Source organism: Choloepus didactylus, chromosome 3 (assembly GCF_015220235.1).
Source record: "Choloepus didactylus isolate mChoDid1 chromosome 3, mChoDid1.pri, whole genome shotgun sequence".
NCBI lineage: Eukaryota > Metazoa > Chordata > Mammalia > Pilosa > Megalonychidae > Choloepus > Choloepus didactylus.
Window position 1 is genome coordinate 95,800,438 of NC_051309.1, and position 24,018 is coordinate 95,824,455.

A 24,018-nucleotide genomic window follows, 5' to 3' on the forward strand; every position below is an offset into this window, starting at 1 on the left:
GTGAAAAAGAGCAATTAAAGTGAAAAAGAACACTGGGTGCCTTTGTTTGTTCATGTGTTTGTTTGTTTGTTTCCTTCCCCCATTTTTCTACTCATCCATCCATAAACTAGACAAAGTGGAGTGTGGTCCTTATGGCTTTCCCAATCCCATTGCCACCCCTCAGAAGCTACATTTTTATACAATCGTCTTCAAGATTCATGGGTTCTGGGTTGTAGTTTGATAGTTTCAGGTATTTACTGCTAGCTATTCCAATACACTAGAACCTAAAAAGGGTTGTCTAAATTGTGCGTAAGAGTGCCCCCCAGAGTGACCTCTCGGCTCCTTTTGGAATCTCTCTGCCACTGAAGCTTATTTCATTTCCTTTCACATCCCCCTTTTGGTCCAGAAGATGTTCTCCATCCCGGGAGTCATATTCCGCGTTGCCAGGGAGATTCACTCCCCTGGGTGTCTGAGCCCACGTAGGGGGAAGGGCGGTGATTTCACCTTTCAAGTTGGCTTACTGCTGAAGAATTTATAATATAGGTTTTAAATTTATTCTCTGCTTAATGAAAATCAATTCAAGTACATCTGATTTTTCAGGATGATTTACAATCTGGTTATCTTTTTAGAGGAGAGAAAAGATTCAATTTTGATTACTTTTGAACTAAATTATGAGTGAGCTTGCTGGTAATCTACATATTAATTAATTGAGTGCTTACTATGTGTCAGGCATGTTGCTGCTTATAGGAAATAACCTCTATCCTTGAGACTCTCAAGAGTAGCTAGGAGGTTCATATAAATGAGTGACTGCAATAGATTTTGGTAAACATGATAGGAAAGTTACAGACCAGTTGCCATGGAACCAGGAGGAGCAGTGCTAACATTTTTACTGCCATTGAAGAATGTGAGTAGAGGGAAATATTTTAGGCACAGGGGATAATATGTATCAGGACTCTCAGGTTTGAGGGTAGAATACTTGTGGGATGGTTTGTGTATTGATAGAGGGTTGGTTTGATAACATTAGAGTGGAGGTTGTTGGATTAGAATATGGTTGATCTCTGATTTAGAAAGACAAATCTGGTGAACTAGAAACAAAAGTCTGGTGAAATAGACTTTGTGCAGGGAGACCCACTAGGAGACTATTGACATAGCTCAGATAAAGGCCAGAATGAAGGTAGAGGGAATATGGAGTCAGTTACATTTACTGGTTATGTAATCGACAGAAGTCTGTCTGTCTATTTATGGGAGGTACAAGAGAAGCTTGTGTTGATGACCACTCTGAAGTTTCTAATGTGGACAGCTGACTGATAGAAAATACTGTCTATAAAGCAGGTTTGAGGGGGAAAAAAATCATTCCAGCTTGGATATGTTGATTTTGAAAGGTCTGTGGGATACCCAGGCAATTATGTTTGGAGCTAGAAATCTATGCGTATTTCAAGAGGGAAGTCTTATATGAATATTTTTTTGTTGGGTTAGTTAGGCCAACTTTAATCACCAGTAAAAAGAACATAATTAAAAGTCTCTTACAACAAGAACCACAGAGAGGAAGGGGTAAAATAAAACAAATAAGAGACTAGGACAGGGAAAGTGTACATTTTTAGAGGAGCTGTGTAAATTAGAATAAAAGGTGGACTCTTAAGATGAAGATTTGGGGATTATTAGCTTATGGGCTAGAGTTAAGGGTTTGTGGCTTTACAGAAAGATATAGTGGGTGGGTAGGAGGTGGAGAATGAGCAGTTTCCACTTGGAAGGGGTGGGAAGGAGGGAAAACTAAGGTTTCATTTAAGGTAGGGAAAAAGTTATAAATGTAGATAAGTTGAGTGCTTTTTGTAAACAACTAATTCTTGCTGGGCTTTAATTGGATTCTTACTGTAAATAGTGGCAAACTTTCAAACAAAGATGCTACGAAACTCACTTTTCCCAAGTGATCTGTCCTTCCCTCCTGTTTCCTTCCTTTTTGAAAATACTAAGAATAGAAAAACTGACAGACCTCTTTTTCCATCCTTTTACATTTTTAAAGACGGCTAGAAGCTTGTATGGTTTAATGCAACATCCAATAACGTTTTCTGTCATGTAAACCTTCCAGACTTATCCAGGAAGCGCTCAGGTTGGGTCAACTGTGAGCTACAGTGTCAGATTTAAGTGAACTGATGCAGACACCACCAACCAATCAACAAAAACAACTTCAGATAATGAAATTATCTTGACTCTAGGAATCTAATATATAGGTTAGTCTGGTCTCAAGTAGGTGTTGCAATCAAAACACTTTCTTGATAAGAATCCCTTGGAGCTAGAAGTGATTTCCTTTATCTATGTTATCTGTGTAACATTGGTACTTTTGTTGACAGCACATTATTTCAGACTTTTTTTTTTTTTTTAAAGAACACGCTTGTATTTCCATACAGTCTGAGAATGTTTTTAGGACTGGGAAATTTAAGGCAGAACATAAAGTTGATTTGTTGGCCTAGATGATTTATCTTCCTGCCTAGTTTTAATGGTGGTTTTTATAACTCATATATGTATATGTATGTACACAGATACATAGATAGTTTTAAGTCTTTCAAAGAAGTCTTAGCTTTTGCATCAGGTTTCAGAAAATGTAAGGCATTCACTACTTGCTAAAAGCTAACAAGGGGATTAGCAAGCAGACTGTGGAAGGAGAAACTTCAGCATGTCTTCATATTTTGGTGAGTCATCATAAAGCTCTGTGTGTGTTTGATAACACTGGTTGTAGAAAAGAGTGATCTAATGCAGGCACAGGCAATTTATCATGTGGTCTGCAATGGATGCAGTTGTTTTTGAGACTTATAACTCTCCCATCTTTCTAAGATTATTTCTCTTAGCATCTCTTTTGCTCTGTGTTTGTTTCTGTCTCTATTTGGGTCTGAGTTTCTCTCTCTCTGTCTCTACTTTTCTCTCTGTATCACTGTCATTGTCTCTTTATTCAGTAGGCATTTCTTTGAATCAATAATTGAATTGACTAAACAAGTTGAGAGGCCAATAATGCAGGAATTCCTAAATATAACACAGTTTGTTTAAGGCGATAAACTGTTCTCACAGGCAACTATAAATGAAATATAATGACTAAATTGAATGATTTACCCTGAAGGCATTCAGAGAATGGAGAAATCAACTTAGACAGGTGTATAAAGCCTACTAAGATTTGGATGCTAGAAAGTAGAGAAGAGAACATAAGGAAAAGTGAAAGGTACTCTGTAAGGCTGTGAATAAACCTGGGTGGTTATTTCAGGCAGAAAGAACAGTGAGTGAGTGGGGTATGAGTTTCGGACAGTCACATGGCTGAATGAAGTGTCATTTGGAGAACCCATGTTAGCTAGCTGGGGGATTAGAGTGTAGAGATGTCTTTGAAAGTTAGGCAGAGAGATTTAGGCTTGATTCAGCAGGCTGTTAAGAAGCCATTGTTGGTTTGTGAACAAAGCAGTGGTGGGATGGAAAGTGGTCCGTGGCACACTTTTTCTTTTTTCCTTATCCACTATTTGCATTTACTGGTGGCACATGCTTGCTCATGGACATGTTTTAACTCCATGAGTGGTAAGCAAAATCAGCAGTCATGGTCCAGTGAGGAGAGCATGCTTTTGTTTAAAAGGAGTCAGCATTCCTTTTCTCTAATTTGTGGTCATTTGGTTCTCTTTGACTTCAGTGCTCCTCCTACAAAATATTTACCATAAGGATGTTCTGATGACACACAGATTCTTTATAAGAAAGACTATACAAATCCAAGAAATAATATGATGGGAGCCCACATTATTATTTTACTTGTATTATAAAACCACATTATTCTGTTTCCATGGCTTTCTAAAATATGGCTTCAAAAGTTTTTCAAATCTTTGTACCAGAAAAATGGCTATTGTTTTAAATATTGCTGGATGAGGGGGGAATTCCCATTTTTATTTTCAGTACATTGTGTTTGAGATTACTGTATAACCAACTTCTTTCTTTGGTATAAATTTAGGCTTTGGCTTTTCAGGATCACTGACACTTAGTAAGCACACAGCAAACTCATACAGTGCTGCTTTGGGCACTGCTGTACTGGTGTCACTCAGTGACAGGAGGGAGATCCCATCACTGTCACATGCAAAATTACCTGTTGAACAAGGATTCGGAAGAACTTAGTATGGCTACTACTATGCTAATAATATGGTTGTCATGGTTAGGGTCATTAGGGACAACCAAGAAAGACGGGAGTGACTTTTCATTTTCTTTTCATTTTTCTAGTACAAAATCTTTATCAGCAAATTGCATTGAGATCTTGATAAGAAAAATTATATGTAGTTGTAAAAGATTGATCATTACAGGCATTATTTCCTTTTTTCCATTATATGCCATAATTTCATCACTGAAAGTCTTTTTTTTTGGGGGGGGGGGTATTTGTTAGACCAGTCTAAGAAAATGAAATTATAAAACCATAAGAAAAATATCTGCTGGATTTTTAACTTAAGGTAATTACATACACTGACATGGCCAGCATTGAACCTGCATTTATTTGTTGAGATAACAGTAAGAAATTTGCTGTCATTGCTGCCCCCAGAAGAAATATCAGAGGGGTACTGATTCCATATCCAGAATTTATTCCTGCCATCCCATTTGGCTTTAAAATTGCTTTCTATTCTTAGACAAGAGTTACAGAGTCAAATGAGTTATAGGCATCCAGGTAAAGAACACCCCTGGCTGACTGATGATGGCTCTACTGTAGCTAAATCTTGCCACAGTTGGTTGTCACATCTGGTTAATACTCTATTACAGGGGTACTCATGGATAAGTGTTTCTCACTTTCTGTAATGTAATTACTACCATTAATGAAAACACACATATTGTTCTAGATTTCCTAAGCTATATAAAAACATTCAAATTAGGTGCAATAGCTATTTCTCCCATATTAGAGGGAGGGAGGGAGGGAGGGAGGGAGGGAAGGAGGGAGAGAGAGAGAGAGAGAGAGAGAGAGAGGATAGTAAAAGGCCCAGAGAGAGAGAGAAGAGAGAGAGAATAGTAAAAGGCCCAGAGAGAGAGAGAGAAAGAGGAGAGAGAGAGAGAGAGAGAGAGAGAGAGAGAGAGAGAGAGAGAGAGAATAGTAAAAGGCCCACATGGGAAAATGCCTGACTCTCAGGTAAGTGCGCCACAGGGCACGCAGAATTCTATTGAGAGGACCTGAGAATAGAGCTCAGAAGTGAGAAACACTCCTAGTTCCATAAGAGCTACTGAACTCACCCCTGCTGACAGAACTTCAGTTGATCACTTAGGTGGAATTTTAAGGATGTGCATTGTGTGTACATGAGGTTATTAATAAGAATAGTCAATAAAATGTCTAACATTTCGAGTACTTGCCATATGTCAGGTACCATTCTAAGTACTTTACATGTATTAGTTTATTTAATCCTTCCACTTTACATATGAGGAAACCTAGACACAGAGAGGCATAAGCCACTTGCTAAGATGACACAGCTAGAAGTCCAGGATTCAAAATGAGGTTGGTTGAGACAGACCTTGAGCTCCATGAACGTGTGCGCACTGCCCCTTAGAGGCTAGGACCGGAGTTCAAGAGTTTGAAGAGTTTGCTGTTTTTCCTTCCAGGCAGACTATGCAATTTTCAAAACAAAACTGGCATAGTTAAAACATAAAATATATGTATGAAATTGTATGCCTGAATTTTTAACCTTCGGATGAAACAATGCTTATATTGCTGATGTTATTACAGTCATCCCTGTGGACATCCTTAATAATGGCTGCATAGTCAGCCACGTGAACATCTGTTTTCTGTTCCTTCACTTTCATATAGGTGGCTTGTTTCCATGTTCTTTCCCCCATCCCATTTTTAGTAAGAATATGTTGAACACCTTTGGTGTACTGAAGCTTTTTCTACCTTTAAAGTTGCTTTTTAATGATAGGTTCCCAAGAATAAAATTGAATTAAAGTATATAGCAGTTTAAGTCTGTTGATAGATATTTTGCTAAGTTACTTTTTCTACAAATAATATCTGCTTATACTGGTATAAGCATTATGTGTGAGAGGACCCATTTCAGTTCATTTTTACAAGCACTGAGTATTCTGTCCTTAACAGAAAAAGTCTTGCTAATTTAATAAGAAATTATGCCCCATTTAAAAAAGTTTGCATTTCCTTGGCACATAGGCTACTCTATATGTCCTTACACAGCATTGATCCACTTTTTACTACTGTTTACCTCTAAAATATTTTGTTAGAAAAAAGTGGTGTGCTACAGTAGCACAACATTGCGAATAATTAACAGCACTGACATATATATCTGAATGTGGTTAAAAGGGGGAAATGTTAGGTTGTACATATGATAACAGAATAGAAAATTTTTAAGGAATCCATGGAACTGTACTACACAAACAGTGAACCCTAAGTTAAACCATGAGCTATAGTTAATGGTACACTTATAAAGATGTGCTTTCATCAGTTTTAACAAATATTCCACACTGATGCAAGGTGTTAATAGGTTGGTATATGGGGGTTCTGTATCTTATGCATGGTTGTTCTTTAACCACACAGCTTCTCTAATAGAGAAAAAACATGGTGTATGTGTATGTACATGGCCACACATCCGGATGTGTCTGTGTCTGCATTGAGTGTAAACTCGCAGGCAGGAAGAGCTCCTGGGCAAGCCCGGACAGTGAGCATCAGCATGCTACAGGTTTTTGCAAAGTCTTAGCTAGTGAGTTGAGCGTGTAGTGTGTGTTGCCTTTCTCTCTGCCAGACATTTTGTGCTATATTGACTAATTTTGGCCTATAATGGATTGAAACCAGTTTGTGAGTGATGGTGCTTGACCTGCGTTGAAGAAACAAGAGAAGGTTTCCTGCTAGATGTTAATGGTTATTTCCTGCTAGATGTTAATGGTTAGTTTTATGGTGTCAAGGGACTATCAACTAAGCAGTCCAGGAAACATGGGGTAAAGAGCAACCCAGTTAGGAAAAGTTGGAAATCTCTTGACATTTTCAAGGGCCTTAGAAACGTCCCCTGTATCCTGGGAGGAGTGGCCAACAGTGGTAACACTGGTAATTCAAAAATCCTGTAAGGAAAGATTTACCAGAAGTGAAAAAAAGATTGCTGTCCGATCACATGGCTGTGCACGGGACCTGTGCTCTAGATGTCGCGAGAGCCGTGCTCCGCTCCTGCTGCCCCTTTCACGGACACATCTCCCCTCCCCAAACAGGGTTTACAGGTAAATCTTCTTTTCAGAGTTGTCTGCAGATGTCCTTGGTACATTTCTCTACTGGAGCTAAATGGTTTTCATATGACTTATATTAACACTTTAGTAGAGTAAAAATATTAACCCTTTGCAATCATGTGTGTTAAGAGTTTATTCCAAGTGCACTTGCTTTTGAAAATGTGGAGTATATGTGCTTACATCTTTATAATTTTTTAAAATTTTGGGATGTCATGTCTGTTGATTATTTCCTTTGGTCTTATAGCACTCTAATCTTAGCCTTTCCCTGTTCAGTAAGTGATAAATCCAGGCAGTCAGAACCGAGTCCATCTTCTTTAATCCTTACAGGTGACTGCTTCTTCTGACAGTCTTTCTGCCCTCTTACTGCCCTAGCTTCCTTCTTTTTCTACCCTGCCTTCTCCCAGAGAGTGTAACCAGCTTTGGAACCTGTTTCTTAGACACTTTGCTTTCAGTTTACCCATATACTAGCCCACCTCTGAAGGTGAGCTGGGAATGCTTGTATGACCTGAGCCTGTTTGCTCATCACTCCATCCAGGCCTAAACTCTTCCCTTCAGTATGGTCTGTCTTTGCCTTTGTTTGCATCTCCCCATAAGCTGGTTTAGATCTGCCTTGGTATTGTACCTTTGGCTTACTCTTGTTGAATCTGATTTGATCACCTCTTGGATTCCTCTGAGTTCCTCTCCAGATATTAGAGGTGAGGGACAGCTGGCTCCATTCTGCCCCTTTTGGAACCTGGGGTATATGTGTTTGGACAGGACAGCTTGCGTATCCAAGCTCTGTACCCACCTCCCCACCCAATAGCCCCCCTTGGCCATCCCTCCTGCCTAGAAGTGTACACACTGTGGCAGTGTCTCCTCTCAGGATGAACCCTGGCATCAGTTTTGGAGCCATTTGGATAGGGAATTTCAGGGTCCTCGGGAATCCTATAATGTGTTCTACAAGATCCTGTAGTCTCCTTGGCATGTGGGGAGGAGTGAAGCTGGAGGCAGGCCGAAGAAAGTAGGGCCCTCTAAAGCATGGGACCAAGGGCAAGGATGGAGGATGTGTGTGGTATTGCTCTTCTTTGGGGACACACAGACACACATGTGCACACACAGGTATTTTCCCTCAAGGCGCACCACAGTTCAGCATCTGCTCTGGATCTTGCCTGTGATTTATATTTGAGAATATGAAGAAAGGTCTTAAATAGTATACTCTTGTTCTCTAATAGCAAGATGGTTAGAAATTTTAGATCTTATCTTGTATAATTAAATTAAATTGTAGCTTCTTGAATAAAGATAGTGCACATATTGTAGGTATGAAAGATGAATATTCTTTCCAGAGATTCCTCAGGCACGTTTCAAATTCAGCATTATTGAATTTTTTCTTTGTGTTGGGACATGCATTAAACTGTGAATCTTAAGAAGTTATAACTTCCCAAAGTACGTTTTGTGCCATCTGTTGGTTTTTGTATTAAATTAGTTAATAATATGTAAAGCATTTAAATAGTGCCAACACAGAGAGTATCTGATAGATGTTATAATTTTTTTAAATAATTGCATTGTTAATACACTAAGATAACCTACAGTAATATTCTCTCTTGGAAAAGGACATCTTTGTGCCCTTCCCCAAAGAAAGTAACTATTTATCAAGGCTCAAAATACTACCATTATCAGACATCCTAGTTTTTTGTGTACTTGTGATTCCTATTGTCTAGTTTCTGTTGTCTAGTTCAAATATCCAGGAATAAATTTAACCAAGGATGAAGGGGATGTAGAAAACTACAAAGCTTGCTAAAAGAAATCAAAGAAGACCTGAATAAGTGGAAGGACATGCTCATGGAATAGAAGTGAGTTAGAGAGTCAATGAAATCCCAGTCAAAATTTCAACAGCCTTCTTTGCAGAAATGGGAAAGCAACTTGTCAAATTTATAGGGAAGTGCAAGGGGCACTGAAAATCCAAAACTATTTTGAAAAAGAGGAATGAAATTGGAAGATTCACAGTTCTGATTTTGAAATTTATTACTAAGCCACAGTGGTCAAAACAACATGATACTGGAACAAGGACAGATATATAGACTAATGGAATCAAATTGAGAGTTCAGAAATAGACCCTTACAGCTGTGGTTAAATGATTTTTGACAAGGGTGCCAAGTCTACCCAATTGAGAAGGAATAATGTTTTCAACAAATGGTGCTGTGAAAACTGGATATCCGTATGCAAAAGAATTAAGGATGACACCTATACAAAAATTAATTCCAAATACATCAAAACGTAAATTTAAGAACCAGAATTATAAAACTCCTAGAAGAAAACTAGGGAAGCCTCTTCTGGACCGGCTTTGGTAGGCAATGGTTTCTTAGACTTTACACCAAAAGCACAAACAGCAAAAGAAGAAATAGATAAATGGGACCTCATCAAAATTAAAAAGTTTTGTGCATCAAAGGACTCATCATGAAAGTAAAAGGACAGCCTACCGAATGGGAGAAAATATTTGGAACCACATATCCAATAATGGTTTAATATCTAGAATATATAAAGAAATCCTACAACTCTACTATAAAAAGAAAAACAACCTAATTAAGAAATGGGCAAAAGACTTGAATAGACATTTCTCTAAAGAAGAAACACAGATGGCGAAAAGGCTCATGAAAAGGTACCCAACATCATTAGCCATTAGGGAAATGGAAATAAAAGCCACAGTGACATAACATTTTGTGTCTGCTGGAATGGCTGATACTAAGAAAACCAAAAATAAGTGTTGGAGAGGATATGGAAAAATAGAAACATTGGCTGATTGTTGGTGGGAATGTAAAATGGTGCCACCCTGTGGAAGAGAGTTTGGCAGTTTCTCAGAAAGTTAAGTATAGAATTACCACATGACCTTGCCACCCCACTTGTAGGTATATACCCCAAAGAATTAAAAGAAGGACTCATACCCAAAAGAACTGAAAGTAGGATAGATATTTGCTCACTGATGTTCATAGCCATGTTATTCACAACTGCAAAAAAGATGGAAGCAACTCAGGTGTCCTGCAACAGATGAATTAATAAACAAAATTTGTTATATACACACAATAAAATATTCAGCACTGAAAAGGAGTGAAGTTTTGATACGTGCTACAACATGGATTAATCTTGAAGACATCATATTGAATGAAATAAGCCACACCCAATAGGGTAGATTTTAATGATGTCACTGATATGAAATAATTAGAATAAGCAAATTCATAGAGTCAGAAACTCGAACATAGCTTCAGAGGTTGGGGTAGGGGTGGTGTTTTTAGAATCAGTGCTTAATCATAATTTTAATTTTGGGTCATGAAATGGATGATGGTGAATGATGATGGTGGTGATGGCAGCACAACATTGTGAATGTAATTAACAACACTGAATTATGTATCTGAATGTGGTTGAAAGAGGAAATTTTAGGTGGTATATGTTACTAGAATAAAAATTAAAAAAAAAAAACAACCCATGGAACTGTATAATACGAAAGTGAACCCTATTGTAAACTATGGACTGTATTTAAGACTATAATTTTAATAATATTCTCTCATCAATTTTAACAGTGTTACAACAGTCAGGTAAAATGTTAATTGGGCAAATGTATGGGAACTCTATTTTCTATATGATTTTTCTTAAATTCACAACTTCTCTAAAAAACAAAAACAACTCAAAATGGATATAAAGCTCTTAGGAGGAAATATAGGTGTAAATCTTTGTGAATTTGCATTAGTTAGGCTTCTTAGATGTGACCCCCAAAACACAAGAAATCAAAGAAAAAATAGGTGAATTGGAGTTCATAAAAATTTATAACTTTTATACTTCAAAGAACTCTATTAAGAAAATGAAAAGATTACTTACAGCATGGGAGAATAGTTTTGATATCTGAGAAAGGTGTAGTGTCCGTAATATAGAATGAACACTTTCAACTCAACAATAAAAAGACAGATGATCCAATTAAAAATGGGCAACAAATTGAGTAGACATTCTTCAAATTGTCAGTAAACACATGAAAATATGCTCAATGTCAGCATCATTAGTGAAATGCAAATCAAACCACATTTGATTACCATTTAACACCCACTTTATGGCTATGATGTAAAAGACAAATAACAAGTGTGGCACAAATGTGGAGAAATTGGAACCCATGTAAAATGGTGCAGGTGATTTGGAAAACAGTTTGTCAGTACCTCAAAAAAAAAAAAAAAAAAAAAAAAAAAGAACATAGAGTTACCATATGACCCAGAAATTCCTCTCTTAGGTATATATCCAGGAGAATGAAAACATAATGTCCACACAAAAATTTGTACACAAATGTTCATTGATGGACCTTGAAAACATTATGCTAAATGAAAGAAATCACATATAAGAGGCCCCATATTGTATGATTCCATTTATATGAAATGTCCAGAATAGGCAAATCCATAGAGACAGAAAGTAGACTATAGGTTGCCAGGAACTGTGGGGAGGAGGACATAGGGAATGACTGCTGATAGATAGGGGGTTTCTTTTTGGAATGATGAAACTGTGCTGGAATTAGATACTGGCAATCGTTGCACAACCTTTTGAATATACTGAAAACTACTGAATTGTATACTTTAAAAGGGTAATTTTTTTTTTTTTTTACTGTATGAAGATACCTTATTTTTTTTTTAAATTCAGTTTTATTGAGATGTATTCACATACCATATAGTCATCCATGTTGTATAATCAGTTGTTCACAGTACCATCTTATAGTTGTGCATTCATCACCCCAATCTATTTTTGAACATTTTCCATGTACCAGAAAGAATCAGAATCAGAATAAAAAAGAAAAATAAAAAAGAACACCCAAATCAACCCCCCCATCTCACCCTACTTTTCGTTCAGGTTTTGTCCCCATTTTTCTACTCATCCATCCATACACTGGATAGAGGGAGTGAGATCCACAGGGATTTCACAATCACACTGTCACCCTTTGTAATCTACATTGTTATAAAATCGTCTTCAAGAGTCAAGGGTACTGGGTTGGAGTTTGGTCAATTCAGGTATTTACTTCTAGCTATTCCAGTGTATTAAAACCTAAAAAGTGTTATCTATTAGTGTGTAAGAATGTCCACCAGAGTGACCTCTTGACTCCACTTGAAATCTCTCAGCCACTGAAACTTTGTTTCATTTCGCATCCCCCTTTTGGTCAAGACGATGTTCTCAGTCCCATGATGCCAGGTCCAGATTCATCCCCGGAAGTCATATCCTGCGTTTCCAGGGAGATTTACACCCCTGGGAGTTGGGTCCCATGTAGCGGGGAGGGCAGCGAGATCACCCACCACCGTGGTTTAGTTAGAGAGAGAGAGGGCCACATCTGAGCAACAAAGAGGCACTCGGGGGAGACTCTTAGGCACAATTATAAGCAGGTTTAGCCTCTTCTTGCAGCAATAAGGAAAGGGTAAATTTTATTTATGTAACATATCTTAACAAAAAATTTTCAAAAAACAAGCGTAATGATGCCCTTACTGGCCCCTTCCCCATCCCCTCACCATTTTGCACAGAGCTGGCCTGCACTCCTAGTGAAGCCCCTGATTCCAGTTCTGGAGGGAGCAGTGTCACCCTCCTGCACATACTGGTTGTATACATGTTTGTGCCAATCTGGGGAATGGTTAAATCACAACTGCCTGAAGCAAAGGCTTGCTGGCTGTGGATAACAATGCAGTCCTGGGATCATGAGGAAGTGCTGTTTCCGTGGGAAGTGGGGAGATTAGGATTTGTTTAAATGGGTGTATTCTTAGGACCACTTGTGCATGCCTAGGACAAGATACATAAGCAGATAGTACCAGGGAGAACATTGTGTTTTTGCCTTGAACTCTTTATCACATTGTGTGGCTAAATTTTGAAAGACAGCACTTGGTCAAGCTAATCTCCAAACGCTGGGGAAGGTGTTTTATTTTCTTTCCTTCCTTTTCCCCTTTCCTTTCCTTTTCCTTTTCCTTTTCTTTCCCCTTCCTTCCTTCCTTTCTTTTCCCCTTCCTTCCTTCCTTCCTCTGTCATAACACGAGCTTAATATCCACTTAAGAAACAGATGCTTCAGAGTCTGAATTCCAGGGGTAATACATTAAAATATCAAAAAGTCCAATTTTCACCAAAAGATTACAAAATATACAAAGAAATAGGAAGCAGTGACTCAGCTAAAGAAGAAGATTGGAGCTTTAGAAACCATTAATGAGGAGGAGCAGATCTGGAACGTACCAGAAAAAGACTTTTTAAAAATGGTCCTAAATATGTACAGAGAGCTAAAGGAAAACATGGGCAAAGAACTAAAGGACGTTAGGAAAACGATAGATGAACACACAGAGAATATCAATAAAGAGATAGAAATTATGAAAAGAAACCAAACAAAGCTGAAGACCACAGTAACAAAAATTCCCTAGAGGGGTTCAACAGCAATTTGGAGCATGCAGAAGAAACAGTCAGTGAGCTTGAAGAGGAGACAGTCTTAAGGAACAGAAAGAACAAAGAATGAAGAAAATTGAACTAGCCTGAGGAACCTGTGGGACACCATCAACTGTACCAATGTATACAATGTGGGAGTTGCTGAAAGAGAAGAAAGAGAGAAAGGGGCAGAGAGAATACTCAGGGATATTATGGCTGAAAATTTCCCAAATTTAATGGAAGACAGGAATATATACATCTAAGCTGCTCAGTGAACTAAAAACAGGATAAACCCAAAGAGACCCACTGTATAACATATTATAATCAAGCTATCAAATGCCAAAGATAGAGTTCTGAAAGTTGCAAAAGAGAGGCATGGTGCCACATACAAGGGAGCCTCGATAAGATTAAGTGCCTATTTCTCATTGGAAACCATTGAGGCAAGAAAACAGTGAGATGACATATTTAAAATGCTGAAAGCAAAAATTTGCCAACCAAGAATTTCGTATCTGGCAAAATTGTTTTTAAAAAATGAGGGAGAGATTAAATCATTCCCAGATAAACAAAAGTTAAAGGAGTTTGTCACCATTAGACTGGCAATACAAAAAATGCTAAAGGGAATTCTGCAGTTTGAGAGGAAAGTACACTAGGCAATAGGTTGAAGCTACATGAAAAAAGTAAGTATCTTGGTTAAGGGTAGTGACATGGGTAAATATATGCCAATGCTACTACATTTCTGGTTTATAATTCTACTTTTTACTTCCTCCAGGATATAAAAGGCAACCACAAAATCAAATGATGTCAGTGGTTTTGTGTTCATAATGTATAAATTTGTATTTTCTGACAAGAATTACATAAAGATGGGGGGCAGAAGGGTATAGGAACATAGTTTGTGTTTGCTGTTAAAGTTAAATTAGTATCAAATCAAACGAGATGGTTATAGATCTAGGGTGTTAAAGTTAAGCCTATGGTTACTGCAAAGAAAATATGAGAGAATATGCAAACTGATGGAGACAGAAATTAAGAGTATAGGTTACCAGGGATGGGGGCAAGGAGAGGGGCAAGGAGAATGGAATGTTAATGCCAAATTGGTGTAGGGTTTCTGTTTGGGATGATGGGAAAGTTCTAGTAATGGATGGTTGTGGAAGTGTCACAACATTGTGAGTGTGATCGACTCCATTGAATGGTGTGCTTGGGAGTGGTTGAGATGGAAATATTTAAGTTGTATATATGTTTTCACAATAAAAAAAAGAGCACTAAAGAGACAGAGACAATTAAATGCATATGTGATCCTGGGTCATATCTAAGAATGGAGGAAAAAAGACACAAAAGGTTATTATTGGGACATATGAAACAATTGGAATATAGAATATAAGGTTTATATTAATGTGAAATTTCTTGAACTTGATAATTGCACTTTAAGGTTGTTACATAAGTGAATATTCTTGTCTTAGGAAATGTACATAAATGTATTAAGTGTTAAATGATCATGATGTATATAATCTACTCTCAAATGTTCAAGAAAATAGATGGATAAATAGATGGATGGATAGACAGATAGATTGATGGATAGATAGATTGAAAGGTTAGTGGATAGAATGATACAGCAAAGGTGGCAAAATGTTAAAAGTGGTGGATTTGGGGGTATGGGGGTGTGTTGCAGTTCTCTGTATGGGGTTTGTATTATTTTTGCAACTGTACTGTATATTTGAAGTTATTTTAAAATAAAAAGTTAAAGGAAAAAACCTAACTCATACAAATGCTATCATATTGTACTTAACATTTACAAACTTGCATTTTTCATTCAGCAAAACGGTGTTCTTGAGATCTATTCATTTTGATAAATTTATATCTAATTAATTCCATTAACACACTCTACTTTATGGTTTCTATCACATTACTATACCATCTTTCTTTATTCATTTTTATATTAATGGATATGTAGTTTTGTTTCCCCAGTTTTTCTTCATTCTGAGAAATTGCTGCAGTAAACATCCCTGTACTGTTCTTGTGAATTTCCATGCGATGCTCTCTGGATTATCCACCTAGCAGTAGAGTAGCTGGGTCAAAGGGTATTCACATTTTCAACTTTTGACAAATTGTTCCCCTAAATGACTGTCTTATTTTGCAATTTACATTCCCAGTGGCTGTGTCTGAGCTCCCTGTTTCCCCACATCTTCACCATCATTGATGTAATCTGACTTTAAAATTATGCCAGTCTACTGGGTGCAAATGGCAATTCACTGCTGTCTTAATTTGCATTTGGTTGATTATTAGTGAGATGGAGCCATTGCTTGAACCAGTTTTTTCCAGAGGTAGGTAAGGGATTATATAAAGGAGTTAGGGAAAGTTGCTTTTGAAAAATAGGTGAAAGTCACAGGTATCTAATATGGTTTAGTTGTATGTTCTGAAGAGAGGGGATGTAGCCTAGAACCATTATTTTAAACAGAAAAAGCCTTTTATTTATTCATTTTTTGTAAACTAAATTTTAAACAGGACCATAAAATATATAAAAACAGGGACCCCTCAGGTAAATGAGTAGCATGGTTTTACCTACTTTGTCTCTTCCCCTTCGTGCCTGGCCTAAACCTGCTGGAGGAAGGGCAGAGTGGAGACCTGGTGAGCTACATGATGTCTTAGGATGTCTCCTGGTATAAGAATCTGATGAAATCTCATTTTTCATCACACTCAACCTCTTTAACAATAGTACTTCGTGTTTTATAACTCCACATGACTTTGGGCTAAATGTCTTCTATTTCTTTGGTTCTCTGGCAGGCGGGAATTTGTGGATGCTTATGTTAATTATGTCTTCCAAATGTCAGTTCTCGAATGGTATACAGCCTTCTCCAGTGGCTTCTTAAAGGTGTGTGGTGGCAAAGTACTTGAGCTCTTCCAGCCTTCAGAACTGAGGGCCATGATGGTGGGGAACAGCAACTACAATTGGGAGGAACTCGAAGAGGTGAGCACACAAGATGATCTCCTTTAACTTTGGAGAAGCAGCAGCCTGGGTAAGATTGCCCAGAGCCCGGTCTCTTTCAAAATGTACTGTAATTGAGTATTATTTGTACATATTTCTTAGTCTCAAAATGTAAATAGTACAACTTCTTGCTTCTGGTTGCTTCCTCTGTCTTCTTTCCGTTTGACTTGCACTCTGCTTATAAAGGAGTCCTGGTTCAGTTGGGCCACACCTTAATTGAGGTAACCTCATCAAAAGATCCTGTTCACAATGGGTTACACCACAGGAATGGATTAAGATTAAGAACATGTTCTTCTGGCATAATTAACCCCAAGCCCCCACAGTCCACAACATCCCAACAGACTTAAGTCATTTCAAAACAATGCTAAGTCTGAAGTCTCATCAAAATTGATTATAGATGTAGCCTGTCCTGGGGCAAAATTCCTCTGTCTACTGGACCTGTGAAGTCTAGAAAATAAGTTTTCTGCTTCCAGCATACAATGGAAGGACAGGCCATAGGATAAACATTCTCATTCAAGAAGGGAGAAATTGGAAGGGAAATGGGTCGCAGGTCCCAAACAAATCCAAAACCCATTAGGGAAAACTCCGTTAGATCTCAAGGTCTGAGAGCCATCTTTGGCTTGATTTTTTGTCTCCTGGGCCTGATACAGCAGCAGCCCTAGCCCCTTCAATTGCTTACGCAGAGGGCTTGTTCTCCCTGAACTGTGCGCGGCCCATGTCCTACCATCTGTGAGGATTGGGGTGGCGACACTCTCCATGAACAACAGGGCTCAAGGCCTGCTGCCTCCAAGCTCTGGGGCAGATGGCTTTCCCCCTCCGAGTGTGGGTGCAGACCTGCCCTCTCCACACACATGGGTGGGCCCACTCTCGTGGCCAAGATCTCTTAGGTCCAGACCTTGGTTTCCGTGGTTCTGCCTTGGAAGTTATTGTTCCTTACAGGCATTGCTTCTTTACATACAAATTTAGCAAAAACTTTGTTGGCTTTGCATGCAGCTCCAGGTGGTCCAAACCTAAGACAATAGAACTTTCCACAGATCTTTCCTGGATAACTGCATTACCAGTTCCAACTTCCACTGAAATGGCTGGCTGGATTCATGTTCAGCCACACCTTCTCTAGCAGAAGAGTTGTTCAGTTACCCTTTCACATGAAACTCTTTTGTCTGGGATGTCACTTCCCAGAAGCTCAGGGAGGTCCCTGATAGAGCTGCTGCTGGCCCTAGTCTCAGAGCATGCTATCAGATTAGGCCAGAAATTTTCCAAATTATGAATTGCTGGTTTCCTTGTATTTAACAGTTCAGTCCTCAGGTTCTCTCTTTCATCTCTCATTTCACTATAAGCTGTAAGGAAAAACCAGGCTGCATCCTCCACACTTAGCTTGGAAATCTCCTCAGCTAAATAGCCAAGTTCATTGCTTTCGATTTCTGCCTTGCATCCAACATCAGAACACAATTTCACCAGTTCTCTGCCACTTATAACAACGATCGCCTTTTCTTCCACTTTCCAAGGACGTATTCATTATTTGCTTCTAAGTCCTCTCCTGAAGCATCTTTTTTTTTCTCTTTATTTTAAATTTCAGTTCTTTCCTTCTAGCTATTCTAATACCCTAGCAACCAAGAAAAAGAAAATTACATAGAGATTCAGTAGTCATAATCCTTTGTTAAATTCTATCCTGTCTGTTCCTACCCCCTCTTCTAGTTTAATCACTTTCCCGATCTTCAGGGATGTCTAGGCAGTGACCATCCTAACTTATTCATGTTGAAAAGGGGTGTCGGCATCACGGGAACAGGGGACGCAACTGTTGATGTTCTTGAAGAGGCTATTGCTGGCATAGGAGCTCTCTGGAGGATTTAAGTTTCTGAAGAATAAACTTAGAGTGAAACTTTCATAGACTCTCAGATAGGGAGCTGGATAGTCTTTAGAGTTTTCAGGACTACTGTTGACTTGGGCTTATCATACTGTGGCCATTTGGCATATCTAGGTGAAGCTTGCATAGGAGTAACCTCCAGGACAACTTCTTGACTCTATTTGAAATCTTTTAGCCACTGAAACTTTATTTTGTTGCCTTTCTTGTCTGACTTTTGGTCAAAAAGGCATTCTCAACCCCTCGATGACAGGGTCAAGCTCATTTCCAGAATCCGTGTCCCACATCGCCAGGGACTCATGTGGGGAAGTCCTGTCCCACTTCGGGGGAAGGGTGATAAATTTATTTGCAGAGTTAGGCTTAGAGAGAGAAAGTCCACATTTGAGCAACAAAAGCGGTTCTCTGGAGGTGACTCCTAGGCATACTTATAGGTGGGTTTAGCTTCCCCTTTGCAACCAGAAGTATCACAAGGGCAAGCCTCAAGATTGAGGGCTTGACTTATATAGTAGGGGGTTCCTAATTTCACATAGCATATGTTTCTGTCCATGATAATCAATCAGTAACTCATATTATCATCACTTAGTTGTACAATCCTCATCACTCTCCATTTTAAGCAATTCTCATGACCCAAAACACCCCAAATCTCTTGTCATTACCCATTACCCAGTTCCAAAGAAGGTTGTACATTTTTAGGTATTTGTTGTAGCAGCACCCTCACTTTCCTGTACTAGAGAATGTATTAGTTTTCTGGCTGCTAAAACAAATCCCATACAATGAGTTGGCTTACTGTTGGGAACTTACTGGCTTTTATTGGCTCATGGTTTCAGAGACTAGAATGCTTGCTTTCCCCTCAGGTTGGTATTTTCAGTCTTTCTGACAAACTTTGGGGTTCCTTGGCTTTTCTGTCACAAGCCAATGCATATGGCATCTTCTTCTCCTCTCTCTTCTGGGCTCTGTTGACTTCCAGCTTCTGGTGCTCCCCATGGCTTCTTTCTCCATCTGACTTTCACTCTTTTCCTATTTACAGTGGGTGTGCAACTCCACTCACAGGCATGGATTAAGATTAAGAACATGTTTTTCAGGGGAACATAACTCCAAGCCACCACAATATACAAGTATCCACTACAAGTATTCTTTTTATTCTGCAAGGTACATTTTTTTTTCTTTTTTGGACAGACTGCCATCTACAAGGGTGATTACTCAGCCACACATCCCACTGTGAAACTATTTTGGGAAACATTTCATGAGTTTCCATTGGAAAAGAAGAAGAAGTTTCTTTGTAAGTATCACTAATCTCAATGTGGTAATTGTTCCCATTTTAGTCTTGCATATGGTGTAGGATGATGACAGGTAAGGGTCAACTCTTTAAACGGTAAAAAGTAAGTTTATGTTATACTTTTATCTTAATGAAGTCCTAGGCACAAATTATGTTATTAATCCATATTTGTTGCCTAACAGGAGGGATTGAATAAAAGGAAGAAAAGAAGTGTTTCACTAGTTTTCAATTGCTTTAAAACTACTAGTTATTTTATATTTAAGTACTACATTTATAAAATCTTATTGTTTGGATCAACTTCCCTTCTCTGGCCCTTTGAAAGTATTACCAAGTGTCCTCTACAGATGGAGCTGGGAGATTGTGATTTAAAACAGCTATATTGAAATGTCATTCACATATCATACAAGTCATCGTTTTAAAGTATACAATTCAGTGGTTTTTAGTATATTCACAGAGTCATGCACCCATCATCACAGTCCATTTCGAAAATATTAATCACTTTAAAAAGAAACCCTGTACCCACTAACAGTCACTCCCCATTTCCTCCCAAACCCCTCTTCCACCCCAGCTCTAGGCAACCACTCATCTACTTTCTCTCTCTGTGGGTTTGCCTATTCTGGATATTTCATGTAAATAGAATTTTATAGTATGTTGTCCTTTGTAACTGGCTGGATGACATTTGAGAAGTGTAATACATTTGAAGGGGAGAATGAAGTCTTGTTTATACCAACAAATTCAGCCCTTTAAATATAGTTGAACTCTTTCTCTATTTGTGCCAGTGTTTAACCAGGGTCAGAGATTAGCCAGTGAATAGTATAGAAATTTTAGCCATTTAAAACCAACAAGCAAGATTTGAAAGGCAAAGTCTGTTCTGCTTTATAAGAATGAGCATATATTATTAATATAAGACTTATCCCAGGATTCTGCCACTTATATGGAGCAAGAATGAGAGGAAATAAATATTGTATACAAGAATTCTTAAGAAAAAGGACCTGCTTTTCCTATGCCCAGTTATACTGGCAACTGAGCATGGCATATGATCTTTTTTTTTTTTTTAACTCATTTTTATTGAGATATATTCACATACCATGCAGTCATACAAAGTGTACATTCAGTTGTTCACAGTACCATTATATAGTTGTGCGTTCATCACCAAAATTAATTTTTGAACATTTTCATTACCACACACACAAAAATAATAAGAATAAAAATTAAAGTGAAAAAGAACAATTAAAGTAAAAAAGAACACTGGGTGTTCCCCCCCCCCACCCCCATTTTTCCACTCATCCATCCATACTGCTGTGCGATCTTGTAGGGCTGTGACACTTAGAAAAACCAGCTCTTGGTACTGAGGTTTCCCTGTTTCCCTAGAAGAATTTTTTTTCCTGTCCAGAGACCATTGGACTTATGGAAATTTTTAATTCTAGAGATTTTGGCAAGAATGCTCATATACTGCAACCTCAGATAATGCCAGGTTTTTGAAAGTGCTCCTTAACTAATGATTTTATTGTGGCAGTGTTCAACAGTTCAGCTACAAGAAGGCTATCCAGCACTAGAAAACAGGGACTGTTGATTTGATGAAGGCTTGGAAAATTTATGAGAGCGTAAATTTGATTAAGAGCATTTTTGACTTGAGGGCATTTTTGAAGATCATTCCATTGGCTACGTGTTGGCACATTAAGTAATTGTACTTCCCCTGTGAGCCACAGGGTGTCATTCCTCCCTCCCATTCCTAGGGGGACGCTGAGAACACGTCCCCATTTGCTTAGTCGTTAATGCCATTTCCCTGTCTTTCCAGTGTTCCTGACGGGCAGTGATCGGATTCCCATCTATGGCATGGCAAGCCTGCAGATCATCATCCAGTCCACAGCCAGCGGGGAGGAGTACTTGCCAGTGGCTCACACCTGCTACAACCTTCTCGACCTCCCCAAATACAGCAGCAAAGAGATTCTGAGTGCTCGGCTGACCCAGGCCCTTGACAACTATGAGGGCTTCAGTTTGGCCTGAGGCTGCTCAGCTGGCCCCGGATTTCCCTTCCTTCCTCAGTGTTCACATTGAGGCCTATACAGAAAATCATGGGGAGTGATTTCTATTTTTTTATTGTATAAGTGGGTTGGGACTTTTGAATCCTGAGCCTGGTTGATGTATTTCCTGGGATTTAAGCAGTTAAGCAACCTTTTTGAAAAAATCAGGGGTTGGGTATTAGGGTGAAAAATTGGCTCTTGCATGGGAGGTATTTTTTTTGTTTGTTTTTGTTTTTTAACTGAACTACCCAGTGTTCTTGCACTTGTGAATATCTTGCACTCTGCTGGATAAATGGCAGTGACTCCTTAAACGCTCATTTCCTAAATGTCTCTGCCAACCCTGATCTTTCCTCACAATGCTTCCTCGTCCTTCTCTTCACTTCTCATTCCTCTACAAGAATTATTTTGACTGATCTATCCTTTCTTACCTGAGCATGCAGAATGTCTCCTTCCTCTGCAGTCTTGAAGTGTGCTTGGCTTGTTTCAGCCCCACTCTAACCTGGAGGAGAAAAGGACTACTTCAGAAACTCCCAATTTCAGAAAACTGAGTCTGGGTCCATTACTTTAGTTGAACTCTTGAGAATTTATGGGGGTGTTTATAAATGCATCCTAGTTTTTGTTTTTTGTTTTTTTTTTAAAAAAGGTCTTGAGGGAAAAGCAATGTTCCTATGCCTGTGCCTACTTCTTTGACCTCCTTAAGAGATGTGCAGAGCAGCTTAGAGTTGCAGCTGAGCCCAGTGTTTTGTTGCTCAGCCATGTCCCTTGGACAATGAGGTGAGGTGACAGGCCTTCTGCCCCTCCCATTATCTCACTTTTGGAGCAAGTTGCATAATGTTTTAAAGAGTGTCTTCTCCAAGAAAAGTGAAAAAAATAAATTTCTTGTCGTTGTCGCTATCACTTTATATCCCCTACCACTTTCTCTTTCCTTCTTTCCCTTGTTTTCTCCTTTTCTTCTTCCTTACTTTATTTTTCTCTCTTCTTCACTTCATCCTATTCTTTGCTACTTGACTTACTGCTCCCTTCCTCTCCTTCTAGTGGATGCATGCAGTCTATTGTTTTTAAATTTCTATTTAAATTGCAAAATTTCTACTCAGGTTTTTTTTCTTTCTTCTCTCATTGCTAAGACTTAAGGACATTATTATGGAACTTTTGTTTATCAGATTTGAATGTTTGTTTACAATGGGATTTCAGAGGGGATAGTGTTTAAATCAAATATATGCATCTCAAAAAGAATGACATGCTCAACCTTCCTCATCATGGGATTAGATAATTCTATGTGAATAAAGAATCCATGTCAGCCTAATTTTAAATTCCTAGTAACTAGAGAAAAGAGTTATTTATATAAAATGAAGTATTTATGAACTGTGATACAGCATCAAATCTCAATGAAGGAGTGTAGATTTTTGCTTTTTCTTTTTGTGTTTTTAAACTTATTCCAATTGCTAAATTGGTAGTTTTTCAGTCTTTATAATACAAGATAAAAAAAGATACAGTTATAAGAAATGTTTATTTTCTATGTGTGTGCATATAGTTCAATATTATGCAATAAATTTGGTGTTTTAACCTAAAACTGTTTCTTATACTTGCAGAATGGATAGCTTCCTTCCAGTACAGGCATAAGTCATATACCCAAATAATCTAATAGAAGCTAAAGTTTGGTTCCCATCATAAGAAAGTAGAACCAAGTTCTGGAGAACTGGAGGAGAAAGCAGGGGTGGAACTCAGGGTAGGGGAGATGGCATTGAGGATGGATGGGATTTCTAAAGCTTGTAATGGGCAAAAAAACATTTCTCATGGAGGGGAAGGCCTTAGCAAATGTAGGGGTTGGAGGCATATTTAGGGAAGGGGTCAGGAATAGTTTGAGGGAAGCCTCGGAGGGAATATTAGAATAATGGTAAATAAGAAGGTTCACGGGGTAGGTGTGGGGGACAGGATATGATCTGGGCCTGATTTTGTGAAGCCAGATGTGGTTGGAATACACTGGAAGAATTGAAGTGACAAAGACTGAAGCAGAGAGGCAGTAACTCCAGGTTTAGGAAGGAAGCAATGATGGTGGCAGTGGAGATAGAGAAGTGTGCATGACAGGAGGGATGGGGAGACCTAAGTGGAGGCAATTGGAGCCTTAACGGAAAAGGAGAAATTAAAGGTGAATCAGAGACTTCTTATTCTAATGATTGATGTTCGTTTAGCTCACGTATGCAAACTGAAACAAGGTTTTGAGACACAGCTAAAAAAGTCCTATCAACAAATTTGTAAAACAAGTACAATGTATGGGCAGCAAATTTGACTAAGGCTGCTTAGTGGC

The 24,018-nt window shown here is 38.5% G+C and overlaps 1 protein-coding gene across 2 annotated transcripts in view; it reads left to right on the top strand.

The window, feature by feature from the left end:
* HERC3 (HECT and RLD domain containing E3 ubiquitin protein ligase 3) overlaps positions 1–23,289 on the top strand; it is a 99,694-nt gene extending 76,405 nt beyond the window's left edge. For both annotated transcript variants that reach the window (XM_037830244.1, XM_037830245.1), the window contains 3 exons: positions 16,351–16,534; positions 19,590–19,692; positions 21,488–23,289. In XM_037830244.1, coding sequence (XP_037686172.1) covers positions 16,351–16,534; positions 19,590–19,692; positions 21,488–21,696 — 496 coding nt within the window. In that variant the 3' untranslated portion in view covers positions 21,697–23,289. The remainder of the gene's footprint in view (positions 1–16,350; positions 16,535–19,589; positions 19,693–21,487) is intronic.
* Positions 23,290–24,018: the final 729 nt, after the last annotated feature.